The 15,041-nt window shown below is 38.4% G+C and overlaps 1 protein-coding gene across 1 annotated transcript in view; it reads left to right on the top strand.

The window, feature by feature from the left end:
- Positions 1-15,041, top strand: part of NPAT (nuclear protein, coactivator of histone transcription) — a 53,338-nt gene that overhangs the window by 29,124 nt on the left and 9,173 nt on the right. The window contains exons 7-13 of the mRNA XM_040482898.1: positions 244-325; positions 3,448-3,535; positions 3,985-4,076; positions 4,157-4,244; positions 11,302-11,398; positions 12,243-12,371; positions 13,220-14,890. Coding sequence (XP_040338832.1) covers positions 244-325; positions 3,448-3,535; positions 3,985-4,076; positions 4,157-4,244; positions 11,302-11,398; positions 12,243-12,371; positions 13,220-14,890 — 2,247 coding nt within the window. The remainder of the gene's footprint in view (positions 1-243; positions 326-3,447; positions 3,536-3,984; positions 4,077-4,156; positions 4,245-11,301; positions 11,399-12,242; positions 12,372-13,219; positions 14,891-15,041) is intronic.

The raw sequence follows: 15,041 nt of genomic DNA, 5'->3' as shown, positions 1-15,041 counted from the left end.
ATCTCGCTTAAGAATAAATAATAATAACATTAAAAAAAATTTTTTTTTAAAAACCTGAAGTCAAACAATAGATATTACTCATTCTAATATATTCTACAGTTCCTTGCACATAGTGAAGCATTCAGTGTATACTAACTGAATTTAATATAAAATAATCATTATGTGATGCTGCTTATTCCATTAATTCAAGTTTAGAAATCTATTCCATGTCCTTGACTTAATACTTTTTTTCTTGAAATACAGCTGGAGAGTCTTTAAGTATCATTCCTGGTCCTCAGGAAAGGAAAACTCAAGCCAGTGTAATGTCTCCTGCTAGACGCAAAAGGTAAATGCCTTTTAAAAGGAAGAGTTTCTAATAACCATTAAAATTAAATAAGAATTATACCAGGATGTTTACATTATGAATAAAATAACAAGAATGGATTCACTCCTTGAGATTTACTATTATGTTCATTGCAAAATGCATTTTATTCCCACATTTTAACCTCCTTGATATCTAGTTGTATCTTATAATCAATGGCTTCTCACTTTTGTTGGAAATCTGTTCTTTCTAAAATAGTGCATAAAAATATGTCTTAAAATTGGTACTATCAGATTTTTCTAAGTAGGCTGTTTTTGAGTAAATATAAATAATACTGGCATTTTCACAAATAAATATTTAGAGTCTCAAAGTCAGAACTCTTTTCAGGAAGTCTTTGAGATCAAAGTTCTTTCTGTACTTAGCCCTGTGTCTTTGAAGGATATTTCAGAAAAGAGAGAGAATAGTTTTTAAATGCTTTTTCTGATTTCTTAACTGCCATGCCATGGGTATTTTTGTTACGGTTTTTACTTGGTTGTCTCCCATTCAAAGCTGACCCCCCCCCCTTTATTGTTTTAATAGGAAAATAACGATAACAGTATCTAACATTTATAGAAACCTTGGCCCTTTTTCTTTATTTATTTATTGTTTAATTTACATCCAAGTTAGCATATGGTGCAATAATGATTTCAGGAGTAGATGCCTTAATGCCCCTTACCCATTTAGCCCATCCCCATCCTACAACCCTTCCAACCCTCTGTTCTTTAAAAGTCTGTTATGTTTTGTCCCCCTCCCGTTTTTATATTATTTTTGCTTCCCTTCCCTTATGTTCATCTGTTTTGTATTATAAATTCCTCATATATGAGTAAAGCCATATGATATTTATATTTCTCTGACTAATTTTGCTTAGCATAATACCCTCCAGTTCCATCCACATAGTTGCAAACGGCAAGATTTCATTCTTTGATTGCTGAGTAATACTCCATTGTATATATACACCACATCTTCTTTATCCATTCATCTGTCGATGGACATTGGGTTCTTTCCATACTTTGGCTGTTGTCGATAGTGCTGCTATAAACATCGGGGTGCGTGTGCACCTTCGAAACCACATACCTGTATCCCGTGGATAAATACCTAGTAGTGCATTTGCTGAGTTATAGGGTAGTTCTATTTTTAATTTTTTTGAGGAACCTCCTTACTGTTTTCTAGAGTGGCTGCACCAGTTTGCATTCCCGCCAGCAGTGCCAAAGAGATCCTCTTTCTCGCATCCTCATCACCATCTGTTGTTGCTTGAGTTGTTGATGTTAGCCATTCTGACAGGTGTGAGGTGGTGTCTCATTGTGGTTTTGGTTTGTATTTCCCTGATGATGAGTGATGTGGAGCATTTTTTCCTGTGTCAGTTGGCCATCTGGATGTCTTCTTTGGAGAAGTGTCTATTCTGTCTTTTGCCCATTTTTTCACTGGATTATTTGTTTTTTGGGGTTTTGAGTTTGAGGAGCTCTTGATAGATTTTGGATACTAACCCTTTACCTGATAGGTCGTTTGCAAATATCTTCTTCCATTCCGTCATTTGCCTTTTAGCTTTGCTGATTGTTTCCTTCACTGTGCAAAGCTTTTTTATTTTGATGAGGTCCCAATAGTTCATTTTTGCTTTTGTTTCCCTTGCCTCCGGAGACGTGTTGAGGAAGAAGTCGCTGTGACCGAAGTCAAAGAGGTTTTTGCCTTTCTCCTCGAGGATTTTGATGGCTTCCTGTCTTACATTGAGGTCTTTCATCCATTTTGAGGTTTTTTTTTTGTGTATGGTGTAAGAAGGTGGTCCAGGTTCATTCTTCTGCATGTTGCTGTCCATTTTCCTAGCACCACTTGCTGAGGAGACTGTCTTTATTCCATTGGATATTCTTTCCTGCTTTGTCAAAGATTAGTCGGACATACAGTTGTGGGTCCATTTCTGGATTCTCTTTTCTTTTCCATTGATCTGAGTGTCTGTTTTTGTGCCAGTACCATACTATCTTGATGATTACAGTTGTGTAGCATAGCTTGAAGTCCGGGATTGTGATGCCTCCAGCTTCGGTTTTCTTTTTCAAGATTGTTTTGGCTATCTGGGGTCTTTTCTGGTTCCATACAAATTTTAAGATTGTTTGTTCTAGCTCTGTGAAGAATGCTGGTGTTATTTTGATAGGTATTGCATTGAATATGTAGGTGGCTTTGGGTAGTATCAACATTTTAACAATGTTTGTTCTTCTGATCCAGGAGCATGGAATATTTTTCCATGTTTTTGTGTCTTCAATTTCTTTCATAAACTTTCTCTAGTTTTCATTGTATAGATTTTTCACTTCTTTGGTTATGTTTATTCCTAAGTACTTGATGGTTTTTGGTGCAGCTGTAAGTGGGATCAATTCCTTGATTTCTCTTTCTGCTGCTTCATTGGTGTAGAGGATAGCAAACAATTTCTGTGCGTTGATTTTATAATCTGCGGTTTTGCTGAATTCATGGATTAGTTCTAGCAGTTTTTTGGTGGAATCTCTTGATTTTATAATCTGATTTTGCTGAATTCATGGATCAGTTCTAGCAGTTTTTTGGTGGAATCTCTTGATTTTATAATCTGTGATTTTGCTGAATTCATGGATCAGTTCTAGCGGTTTTTTGGTGGAACCTTTTGGTTTTCCATATAGAATATCATGTCATCTGCGAAGAGTGAAAGTCTGACTTCCATCTGGCCAGTTTGGATGCCTTTTATTCCTTTGCATTGTCTGATTGCTGAGGCTAAGACTTCCAATACTTTGTTGAATAACAATGGCGAGAGTGAAACCTTGGCCTTTTTATGAAGTCTTTTCACATACTTCACTTTATTCAATTATTTCATAAAACTAATAATACAGTTGGTCTTATCCCATTAAAAAGTAGGTCAAAGAGTCAGAACCTACCTTGCTTCAGACCACATAGTAAGTGGTAAAGCTGGACCTCAGATTCATTTTTTATTAATCCAAATTTAGTAATGCTTTTTTGTTCTACTGCCTTTTGTTCCCACCACAAAGTGGAAAAATGCCTGGTGTTCGGTGATCTTAAGATTTGTGTCTGCATATGTAATTATCATTGAATCTGTTTTACATGCTAGTTAAAAGACAAGCTTTAAAAATGTGTTTCAGTGAATCTCAAAGGAAAAGTAACACTCTGTCTGGGCCTCATTCAACAATCCGGAATTTCCAGGATCCAAATGCATTTGCAGTAGAAAAAGTAAGTGACCTTACCAATTATAATATTTCTACAACACTGTGCAGAGGAATTGCCTTCAGATAGAGAGTAGTAAAATTTATGAGTAGGAGACAGTCCATTTAGATTAGGTCACATGAGCAAATGCACCAAGTGCGAAACAGTGTAATGTTCGGGAAACTGTAAATATCTTGTGGGTGCTGGCTTATGCGATACAAAGGGCATTTTACTAGAGGCAAATTATTTGAAACCTTGTATAAAAAGATAAAGAGCTTGGAATTGTGTTTTGTAATCAGTTAAGAAAGGGTTGGTAAAGGATCTGTGAAAACAATTGTAAAGTGTTGTATTTGAGTATTAATATGGAGGGAGCCAAAATTTCGGGGTTTCCACCTAGATTTATTAAAACTATCCTCGCTGTCATTTACTGGAAGCTCTACCCTATTCTTTTTTCTAATATTGACTTTCTTTTTCAGCAAATGGTTATTGAAAATGCACGAGAAAAAATATTAAGTAACAAATCTCTTCAAGAAAAGCTTGCAGAAAACATTAATAAATTTCTGACTAGGTAAGCTATGTGTGTTTAAAATGCTTAATTGTTTTCACCTAACTGAGAGCTATGGTAAAATTTTTCTTTCTGTATTACAGTGACAGCAATATTGCTCAAGTACCTAAGCAAACAGAGAGCAACCCTACAGAACCAGAGACTTCAATTGATGAGCTCCTGGGACTTCAGGTACAGGTTACGGTGTGTGCATATAGTGCATGTGCTCATAGTTAACATTTTGGTTTCATTTCACATCCATTGCCAACAGATTAGATGTATAAAATTATTTAAAATAATAATTTTAGAGATTTCCTTCTTTATCTAAATGTAATGTAATGTGTTCCTAAAAATGTGCTAGTGAATTTTCAAATAATCAGTGTAAATTGCATTGTTTAAATGGTAAAAGGAGTAAGACATCCTAAGCCATCTAATATCTCCAGTTTCTCCATGTATCACTAAAGCTGTCTGCTATAGCTATACAGCCCTTGTCCTGGATATCCAAGTATTTAATACTTTCAGGTACCTGAGTGGGTACATGGGTGCACAGGAAGCAACAATATGATACAGCGTATATTTAAATTAGATTCCTTTTATCTGCTACAGACTATGTTAAAATGTGAGGGAACAATGAAGTTCTACGTTAAAGATATTTAATGATTCCAAATAAAATGAACAAGACACTTGAAAAAGAAAGGTTACTAACTAGTGTGACCGCTTACTGCTAACAGAAGGAAGGTGGGGCTGTAGTCACTTGGGCTGCTCAGTGATAGTGAAGATGGAGGACTGTAAGCTGGTGGAGGGAGAATATAATATTGTCTCTTTGAGATTTGTTCCTGTGCAAATACTTTCTCAAGAGCGGCAGAGATTTGTGACTGTAGCACATCCTTTCACTTGGGCTCTCACTCAGTGTAATCAGTGCTTGTTGCCATGCCCACCAATTGAATTCATTGTAGCAGGTTTGCTTCAGATGAATTCTGGATCAAACCACTGAATTATTTTATTTTATTTATTTATTTTTTGTCCGTTCTTTCAGAATACTTTAAGAAAATTTTCTAGGCACCTGGGTGAGTCACTCAGTTGAGCGTCGTCTGGTTCTTGGTTTTGGCTCACACCATGATCTCACGGTTCATGGGATCAAGCCCTGCCTGGGGCTCTGTGCTGTTAGCATGGAGCCTGCATGGGATTTTCTCTCCCTCTGTATCCCTACCCTGATCAAACTTTGCTCTCTCCCTCTCTAAATAAATAAATAAATAAATAAATAAATAAATAAATAAATAAATAATTTTTAATTGTGATATTTTCCCATAGTGAAATTCTGTAAATTTAACGAAATATAAGTTGGGTTTTTTGTTTTGTTTTGTTGTGTTTTTTGGTGCAGAGAGAGCATAAGTACGGGAGGGGGCAGAGAGAGAGAATCTTTTTTTTTTTTTTTTTTTAATTTTTTTTTTTCAACGTTTATTTATTTTTGGGACAGAGAGAGACAGAGCATGAACGGGGGAGGGGCAGAGAGAGAGGGAGACACAGAATCGGAAACAGGCTCCAGGCTCTGAGCCATCAGCCCAGAGCCCGACGCGGGGCTTGAACTCACGGACCGCGAGATCGTGACCTGGCTGAAGTCGGACGCCTAACCGACTGTGCCACCCAGGCACCCCAGAGAGAATCTTTTTAATGTGAGAGAGTGTAAGTAGGGTAGTGGGGTGGAGGTGGGGAGGGGAGAGAGAGACAGAGAATCCCGAGCAGGTTCCACGCTCAGCATGGAGCCCAACACAGGGCTTGATTCCATGGCCATGAGATCATGACCTGAGCTGAAATCACGAGTCAGCCACTCAACCACCCAAGCCACCCAGGCACCCAGAGAGAGAAAGAGAGAGAGAGAAAGAGAGATTCTTAAGTAGGCTCCATGCTCAGTGCGCCATCCATTGTGAGGCTGGATCCCGTGAACCGTGCGATCATGACATAGGCTGACATCAAGAGTCTGATGATCAACTGACTGTCCACCTAGGCGCCCCTAAATAACTTTTTACAAGAATAGCAAGACATATTGCCCAACTGAGTAGTAAAAACATCAGATACACTAAGAAGTGATTAGTTGTATGAATAGGTGAAGTAGAAATTTTTAAGTAGTTAAAAATCTTTGTGACCTTGGAGTAGAAAGATATTTTTACATATAAAAAATTTAAAAAAAGAAAAAAAAGCTTCCTTAAAATTTAAAATACCTGCTTGTTAAAAGCATCATTAAAGAAAATATCAAACCACCAACTTGGAGAAAATATTCATAATACATTTATCTGACAAGTTTGTATCCACTGTATAAAAAGAGCTCCCACAAATCAATAGTAAAAAGATAAACCACCCATTTTAAGAAATGGGCAAAAGGCTGGGACAGACAAAAGAAGATAGAGGAATGGCTAATAAGTCTATAAAAAGATAACTTTATTTGTCATTTGGGAAATGAAAGTTAAGAATACAATGAAGGGTGCCTGGGTGGCTCAGTCAGTTAAGTGTCTCATTCTTTTTGGCACAATTCATGATCTCATGGTTTGTGTGAGTTCGAGCCCCGTGTCTGGCTCTATGCTGACAGCTCAAAACCTGCTTGGGATTCTCTCTCTGCCCCTGTCCTGCTCATGTGCTTACTCTCGCTCTCTCAAAAAAATAAGTAAACTTTAACAATAAAATGAGATACCCTTTCACTCACTACAGTGGCTAAAAAGTTAAAAATCTGACAATATCAAATGGAGACAAAGATATGAAACACCTGGAACTCTGAAAGATTGCTGATGGAGGTTATGAATGGTACAGCCTGCTTGGAAAACTGATAGTTTACAAAGTTATGTATATACCTGTATACCTTCCTTTTGACCTAGCAATTACGAGGCTGCTTACCCAAAAGAAATAAGTATATGTTTACAAAAGGACTTCTATAAGAATGTTCACCAAATGTCCATCAGCACAAAAAGGAATAAACAAATTTTGACAGCCATGAAATAGAATACTGGTGAACAGTAAGAAGGAATGAGCGAGTGGTGGAAATGTTTTACTTTTGTTTTGTTTTGTTTTGTTTTGTTTTGTTTTGTTTTGTTAAAGATTTTATTTTTAAGTAATCTCTACTCTCAATGTGGGGCCCGAACTCACAGCTCTGAGATGAGCCCTGGGTGTCGTAAGACATGAATCAATCACTGGGTTCTCCTCTTGAAGCCAAGACTACACTGTATATTAACAAACTTGAGAATAAGAAATAATAGTGATAATAGTAATAAAATAAAATCCAGATTGACAATCTTTGTTTCTTAAACTAGAAAAAAAATAAGAGTCACAGTCTCCCCCGACTGAGACAGCCAGGAGCCCCATTTTAACGTTTTTTATTGGAGTAGTGGTTACATAGTCCTTAAAATTCTCAAAGCTCATTGAGCTGTGGTCTTAAAATCTGTGCCTTTTATTGTGTGTAAATTCTACTTTGATTTTTAAAAATAGTTAGAAGACTGATTGGAACATGTATTTCTGGATTCTTCTGGTTGTAACTTTTGAAGTTTAGAGTAAAACAATTGACCAGAAGAGTATATTTCATCAACATTAACTTTTATAAGAGTGCATCCACCATTTCATAATTTGATTACATTGAATCCTTGACATTATTTACATGACTGTAAATTTTCAAGTTCATGCATATAGAAATATTTGTTCAAGCTCCAGGCTTCCTCCCAAATCACATTTCATCAAGAATTGTTGATGTTCTCTGTACATCCTCATAATCAAAGTTGACTGGCTCTTTAACTTCAGACAGGTTCTTCTTTTCATTTTATGGCCATTTTTATTAAAAAAAAAAAAAAATCCAAGTTTTTACCACTTCATGAAAGTTCCCCTTTAACTCTTGCTGCATGTGAATTTCCTGTTCCACAGTATTCAAATGTACGCCTTACCAATCTTGAAAAATGCAACATTGGCATGCCTTATAAATAACTAAAATTGAGAATTTTAAATCTTCAACTATGAGAAGAGTAAATGAAGACCCTAGCCAGAATGTACTGAAACTTCTTTGAAATAATATTTTAGTTGACAAGACTTACCAGTTTTGCTTCTTAGTCTATATTTCTTTTATTTTTTTCTTTAAAAAAAAATTCTATTTTCATGTAAAATTGATGCAAGTGGAAAATACATCATTTTATCTAGCTAGATTGCATACCCTCTGGCATACTACTCCAGCCTTTCACTGAGTATCTGTCATATCCCTGTGTGAAGTAACAATCTAATCTGTTTGCTCCAACTTTTAAAGGAAACAAAGGTGGTGGTGATGGTGGTGCTTTACCCCAATGACTTGTGAACTTGAAAAATCTCAGCACGTTTTTGTTGACTGCTTAAGAGTAGGATGTACCCTTCACCCTCTTGGTTCCTCACCAGCTTTGAATGCATTGTTTTAAAGTGTGTTTTAAAGTGTGTTCAGTGTCATTCTGTTTAAATCATATTGTTCTCAAAAAGATGTTGAAATGTTTAGTAAACATGGAGATAATACTCAATTCAATAATAAACACAAATTAAGAGAACAGATTACTTTTTTTTTTATTTTTTTTTCAACGTTTTTATTTATTTTTGGGACAGAGAGAGACAGAGCATGAACGGGGGAGGGGCAGAGAGAGAGGGAGACACAGAATCGGAAACAGGCTCCAGGCTCCGAGCCATCAGCCCAGAGCCTGACGCGGGGCTCGAACTCACGGACCGCGAGATCGTGACCTGGCTGAAGTCGGATGCTTAACCGACTGTGCCACCCAGGCGCCCCCAGATTACTTTTATTTAATAGACTAACGATGCTTAAAAATTGATATTGCCCATTATTGTTAAGAGTTTGTACATTGTTACACAGAACAGGAACTCTTACACAACTTCTGTGGAAAGGTACTTGGTAGTAGTCTTCAAAATTTTATTTTATTTTTTAAATGTTTGTTTATTTTGAGAGTGGTGGGGAGAGAATCCCAAGTAGGCTCCCTGCTGTCAGCATAGAGCCCAGTGTGGGGCTTGATCCCATAAACTGTGAGATCACAACCTGAGCCAAAATCAAGAGTCGGATGCTTAACCAACTGAGCCGCTCAGGCTCCCCAGTTCTCAAAATTAAAAAAAATTTTTTTTTTTAACGTTTATTCATTTTTGAAAGACAGAGACCATGAGCAGAGAACAGGCAGAGGGAGGGGGAGACACAGAATCCGAAGCAGGCTCCAGGCTCTGAGCTGTCAGCACAGAGCCCTATGCGGGGCTCGAACTCACAAACTGCTAGATCATGACCTGAGCTGAAGTCCGACGTTCAACCAACTGAGCCACCCAGGTGCCCCATTTTTTTTTTTCCTCCAGTTCTCAAAATTTTAAATGTGTATATCCTCCGGCTGCTTCTCATCAGTGGAATCGGTAATTCTGTTGGTAAGAATTTATTGTAAGAAATGAACAGATTCCGGGGCGCCTGGGTGGCTCAGTCGGTTAAGCGTCCGACTTCAGCTCAGGTCATGATCTCACAGTCCGTGAGATCGAGCCCCGCGTCGGGCTCTGTGCTGACAGCTCAGAGCCTAGAGCCCATTTCAGATTCTGTGTCTCCCTGTCTTTCTGCCCCTCCCCTGTTCATGCTCTGTCTCTCTCTGTCTCAAAAATAAATAAACGTTAAAAAAAAAAATTTAGAAAGAAAGGAACAGATTCCTAGATAAAGATTTTCATTCTAGTATTCACTACTGTAACTGAAAATTTGAAAAAATTCTAACATCCAGCAGTGGTAATTGGTTAAATCGTGGCATAGTTAGCAAACAAAAAGCCTGTTACAAAGGGATTCATTTTTCTTACATAGATAGTGGATTAAACATTTAGTTTTGTACCCTACTACTAGACAGTATAGGGAAATTTTAAAAACTCACAAGAACAAAGGAAAGAGGATAGAAAAGGGAAAAAAGAAACTTACAGAAGTCTAAATGGACATGTAGTACTTACGAGATTCCGAGTTCTAAGCCAGCAAAGGCGAAGCTCAGGAAAAACCGACTTTACCACATAGAAATCCCCAAAAGCTTAGCACCAGTAGCTCCGAAAGCAGATGTAAAGATAGCTAAAGCAGGAAGACAGCGTGCAACATTTAGGAGGTCGTAGTTAAAGTCCCAACATTGCCCCCATTCACACTGTTTACCAGAAACAGTTTGTCAGCCCTAAACTCATCCACCAAGAAATCTAACTCCCTCAAAACAAACAAACAAAAAAACTTAGTGGTGCCTAGGTGGCTCAGTCAGTTAAGCTTCCGACACTTGATTTCAGCCCAGGTCATGATCTCGTGGTTTGTGAGTTCAGGGCCCACATCAGGCTCTTCACTGACAGAGCAGAGCCTGCTTGGGATTGTGTCTCTCTCTCTGCCTCCACCCTCTGCACACTCTCCCTCTTCCTTTCTCTCACAAAAATGTAAAAAAAAAAAAAAAAACTAAAAATACGGATGGTTCTGTGAGATTCTGTGAGATGCAACAGAATACTGTTGCATACCTGGTAATTGACAAGCTCCCTCCCTTAGCACAGAGTTTGCAGGTAGCTTTTGGCATGCTACTCAAATGTGAATGGACGTGCAAGGATTGTCTGACACTTAAGGAAAGCATTTAATATTAAGAGGCCAAAACAGGTAGATAAAAAGTGTGAGATTTTATACAGGAGGAGGCCAAAATAATAGGAAAATAGATGAGATTTGTGGTTACCAGAGGCAGGGCATTGAGAGTGGGGCAGTTGGATGAAGGTGGTCAGCACTGCGGGGTAATGTACAGCATGATGAGTCATTAACACCGCTGTGTGACATATTTGAAAATTGTTAAGAGAGTAAGTCCTAAGAGTTCTCAGAAAACTTTCCCTATTGTTATATCTGTATAAGATGATAGATATTAACCAAACTTACTGTGGTCATTATCTCACACCATATGTAGGTGAAGACATTATGCTGTGCACTTACTCGGTGCTGGATGTCAAGTTTTTAAAAAAGAACGTTTATAGTGTGATTTTACTTATGTTTAATGTTTGGGAATATATGCACCAAGACAGTTAACTTTAGGAAGTTGAATGAGGGAACATTCATTTTCTGCTTTCTAGTCTTGTTTTAATTTATTTCACATGAGCCTAGTGTCATAATCAGAAGAAATTTTCCTGGAGGGAAATAATTATACGTAGAAGTTGAGAGCTATCAGATGTCCTATGATTATTTTGCCGGTATTAAACTATACTAATTGAGTTAGGATCACTCTTTTTTTTGCAGAGTGAAATCCATATGTCGGAGGAGGCTATCCAGGACATACTGGAGCAGACAGAATCAGATCCGGCATTTCAGGCACTTTTTGATCTCTTTGACTATGGTAAGTAGACCATTTCTTTCAAGGCAGTTAGAAGAAAAAAGTTTCCATTTCTTGGGCACCTTAACCAGACTGAAGCAAAATTCCCAGAGCATCTGGAAAAATATCCTATTTTCTTCAAAGCAAATCTATGGCTGTGAAGGGTCTGGGAGTGGGGGAGGGTGGGTTTTTTCCTTAAACTTTAGCTATAAAAATGGAAAACAGGGGCGCCTGGGTGGCTCAGTCGGTTAAGCGTCCGACTTCGGCTCAGGTCATGATCTCACGGTCCGTGAGTTCAAGCCCCGCGTCGGGCTGTGTGCTGACAGCTCAGAGCCTGGAGCCTGTTTCGGATTCTGTGTCTCCCTCTCTCTCTGACCCTCCCCTGTTCATGCTCTTTCTCTCTCTGTCTCAAAAATAAATAAACGTTAAAAAAAAAAAATGGAAAACATTTTGTATTTTGTTTTTTGTGTGGGCATTTTTGCCAGTCAGCACAAATATGTTGAGGTTAACACATACATTATATTAAACACAATTGGGTAGTACAAAAGGAATGCAAGAAATTGGCTATTGCCCTCAATTTTATGGTCTCATGCAGTATTCTCAGAGTTAGTCTCCAGACCAGCATTATCAGCATTATCTGAGAACACGTTAAAAATGCAAATTCTTGGACTCTCCAGATGATTCTGATGTAGGCTAAAGCTTAAGAACTACCAGTCTGTTACAAAAATCTTTGGTTTTGTCCATGATATACAAGGCTGTATCCAAAAGACATAAAGTTAAACATTTGATGGATCACCGTTAAGTTGTATTAACTGATGCTTTTATTTTGATCATTTAACCAGTTATTTCCCTGTTCCCTTTCTAACAGGTAAATCCAAGAATAATAAACAGATATCCCAAGGCATTTGCAGTCCACATCTGGACACCAATCCCAGTGTAGTGTTAGCAGATGAAACTAATCTAGCAGTTAAAGGTTCTTTTGAATCAGAACAATCTGGTAAGAATAAGTGTTTTTCTTTTCATTAAAGAAAAAATCCCAAGCCTTTTAGTAATTTGATTAAAAGGAGAATTTTTAGTACTCATTCTTTCATAATTGTTGACCTGCGCAATTTAGCATTAATAGAATTGACCAGTTTGACAAAAGTCTATATAACATTTAACAGTTTTTTGTGTGTTACAAGTCCAAATCTCTGCTATGTAACGTTGGTGTGTGTTATTAACCATTTAGCCTGGTAAGCAAGCGCAACTGAGTGCTCAAGATCTATATCTTACTTGCTTAGAGGGAATTATATACTGTAGTGATAGTCTTGAATTCTGGATATTAAAACATTTTAGCTCATATTCCTATGTTTCTACTGAACGTTGAATGTTGCACACAGTAAACAGTAACATCAAATGCTGATGATGCACAGTGTACTTGGCCCATTTCTCCGTGAAAAATATATCAGATAAAGTAAGGTTGATAGAAATGGTAGAAGTTGAAAAGCCAGCTATTGTGAAAATAGCTGCATGTGTGGGGCCAGTTTTACATACTGATAAACATTGGATGTTCTGAAACCTATATACTTTTTCCTTCATTGTGTCATTTGTTTTCCAAGAGGTTTGAAAAACAATCTGGCAGTTACTCAGAAAGGCATCAGTAATTAAAAAAAAAAAAAAGAAAGAAAAAAAAGTGCCTGTGAATTTTTTGATACTCAGAAAATGTGAGATACGGTTTTTCAGACTTGCCCTTTCTGTTATGTCTGAGATGCGTTACTTCCTTGACAAAACAGGTTTTACAGTAAACGTGACTCCCTCAGAAAGCAACGCATACTCCCTGTCTGTCTCTTCCATCCTATTTTGCAGGTGATCAGTCTGGGCAGCCCCCATTTTGTACATCCTATCAAAATGAAGACACATCCAATGCCTTGAAGAATGGCTGCAACCACGATGAGCTTAGACCAGAAGCACAGGAACACTTTCCTCAGATAGGCTCTAGCGTCCAGAAAAAGGCATTTAAAACGGGTGTACCTAATGAACAGAAGTGTAACCTCGATATTTCCTTTGAATCTGTGCCTCATTTGAATGACTTTAACCAAAGAGTAAATTCTGATGCCGAATGTAATCAGCGTTGTGCCGAATTATACACCCATCAGATGTCCACTGAAACCGCCATGGCAATGGAGGTCGGAAAGAGTTCTCTCTTGCCGGATGCGCCACGTGATTCTCCATTACAGCCTGATCAGTCTGGTATACCAGTAACGTCATTTGTTTCCCTCAGGGGGGAAACTAACAGTGAAAACTTCGTTCTCTCTGGGAAGAGTTCTCAGCTTTTATCCCAAAATATTCCACTAACTGGAAAGACATCTAAAACAAGTCAGTTTTGTGAAAGCTCTAACAACACAGGAAGACTTAAAACTAACCTCCCTGGTTCTAAGTCACCAGACCCTAAAGAGATTCTGCAGAGTGAAACTGAGATTCACAACGGATTGCCGGTCACATCACAACAACATGTGGATTGCCCTGATAATTCTCCACTTCAAAGCAAGATATTACCTGTATCGGTTGAAAGTTCAGGTTTAAATATATCCGAACAAGTAGACATTTGTCTGGAAGATACAACATCTTCAGTTAAACAGCCGCCTGATGGTTCATCATCTCTTGAGTTAAATCACACGGAAGAACATGAAACTCAGCCCTCAAGGTCTGAGAAAGTTGCTGGCGATTCGCAAGAGCCTTCATCTTTAAAAGAAGATGGAGATAGTATTTTTCTCACTTTAAGTGAGAATGGTAACTGTGGGGAAGTTGCATTGATTGCTCCAGAAGGTGATCCTGTAGAAGATAAACGTGCTGTTCTGTCAGAATCTGTGTGTTCTTCAGTGGGAGGTTCTCACCCTGAGTCCCAGAACACCAGTGACAGACCTGGTGTTGACAGCTCAGCAGACGTGGATGCAGCAAATATTGTCTCTCTCAAAATTATCATTAGTGACGATCCATTTGTTTCCTCAGATACTGAACTGAACAGTGCTGTTTCTAGTATCAGTGGGGAGAACCTGCCGACTATAATACTGTCCTCTCCCACTAAGTCCCCTGCCAAAAATGGAGAATTGGTTAAGTGCCTGTCTTCAGAAGAAGCCGCAGGCGCTCTCACATCTGCGGAAAGAACAGGGGATTCAGCATCGGTGGAACAGAGCCTCTTGGCCCTCAAACCCGAAGACTCCGCAGTGAATGCTCAGAGTGAAGGCAGCGTTGCTTTTTCAGCCAGTGCCCCACCGTGCGTCTCCAAGGATGGCGGATACATACAGTTGATGCCAGCTACAAGCACAACTTTTGGAAATTCAAATAACATTCTGATAGCTACATGCGTGACTGATCCAACAGCCTTAGGAACCACTGTCAGTCAGTCTAATGTGGTGGTGTTGCCTGGAAATTCCGTACCTGGGACTGCTCAGCCCCCGCCGCCTCAGTTACAGACACCGCCAAGGTCAAACAGCGTATTTGCTGTCAATCAAACCGTGTCACCCAGCTTTTCACAAGGTAACTTCAAGAACACGTTGAAGTTCACGTCTCTGGAATGGTATCTCGTTTCTCTTGTGTGTGCAGTTATTGACTAGCAGGTGATAAATCATGAATATATAGTGTGAGAAAAGACTGAAATTTGTGTTGATGCCCTTGTTTCCTCTCCCTA

The sequence above is a fragment of the Herpailurus yagouaroundi genome, unplaced genomic scaffold, assembly GCF_014898765.1.
Source record: "Herpailurus yagouaroundi ecotype Mexico unplaced genomic scaffold, PumYag 161, whole genome shotgun sequence".
In the NCBI taxonomy this organism is placed as follows: Eukaryota; Metazoa; Chordata; class Mammalia; order Carnivora; family Felidae; genus Herpailurus; species Herpailurus yagouaroundi.
Note: the sequence above shows the minus strand (reverse complement) of the source record. Positions and strands in the feature narration are given on the sequence as shown.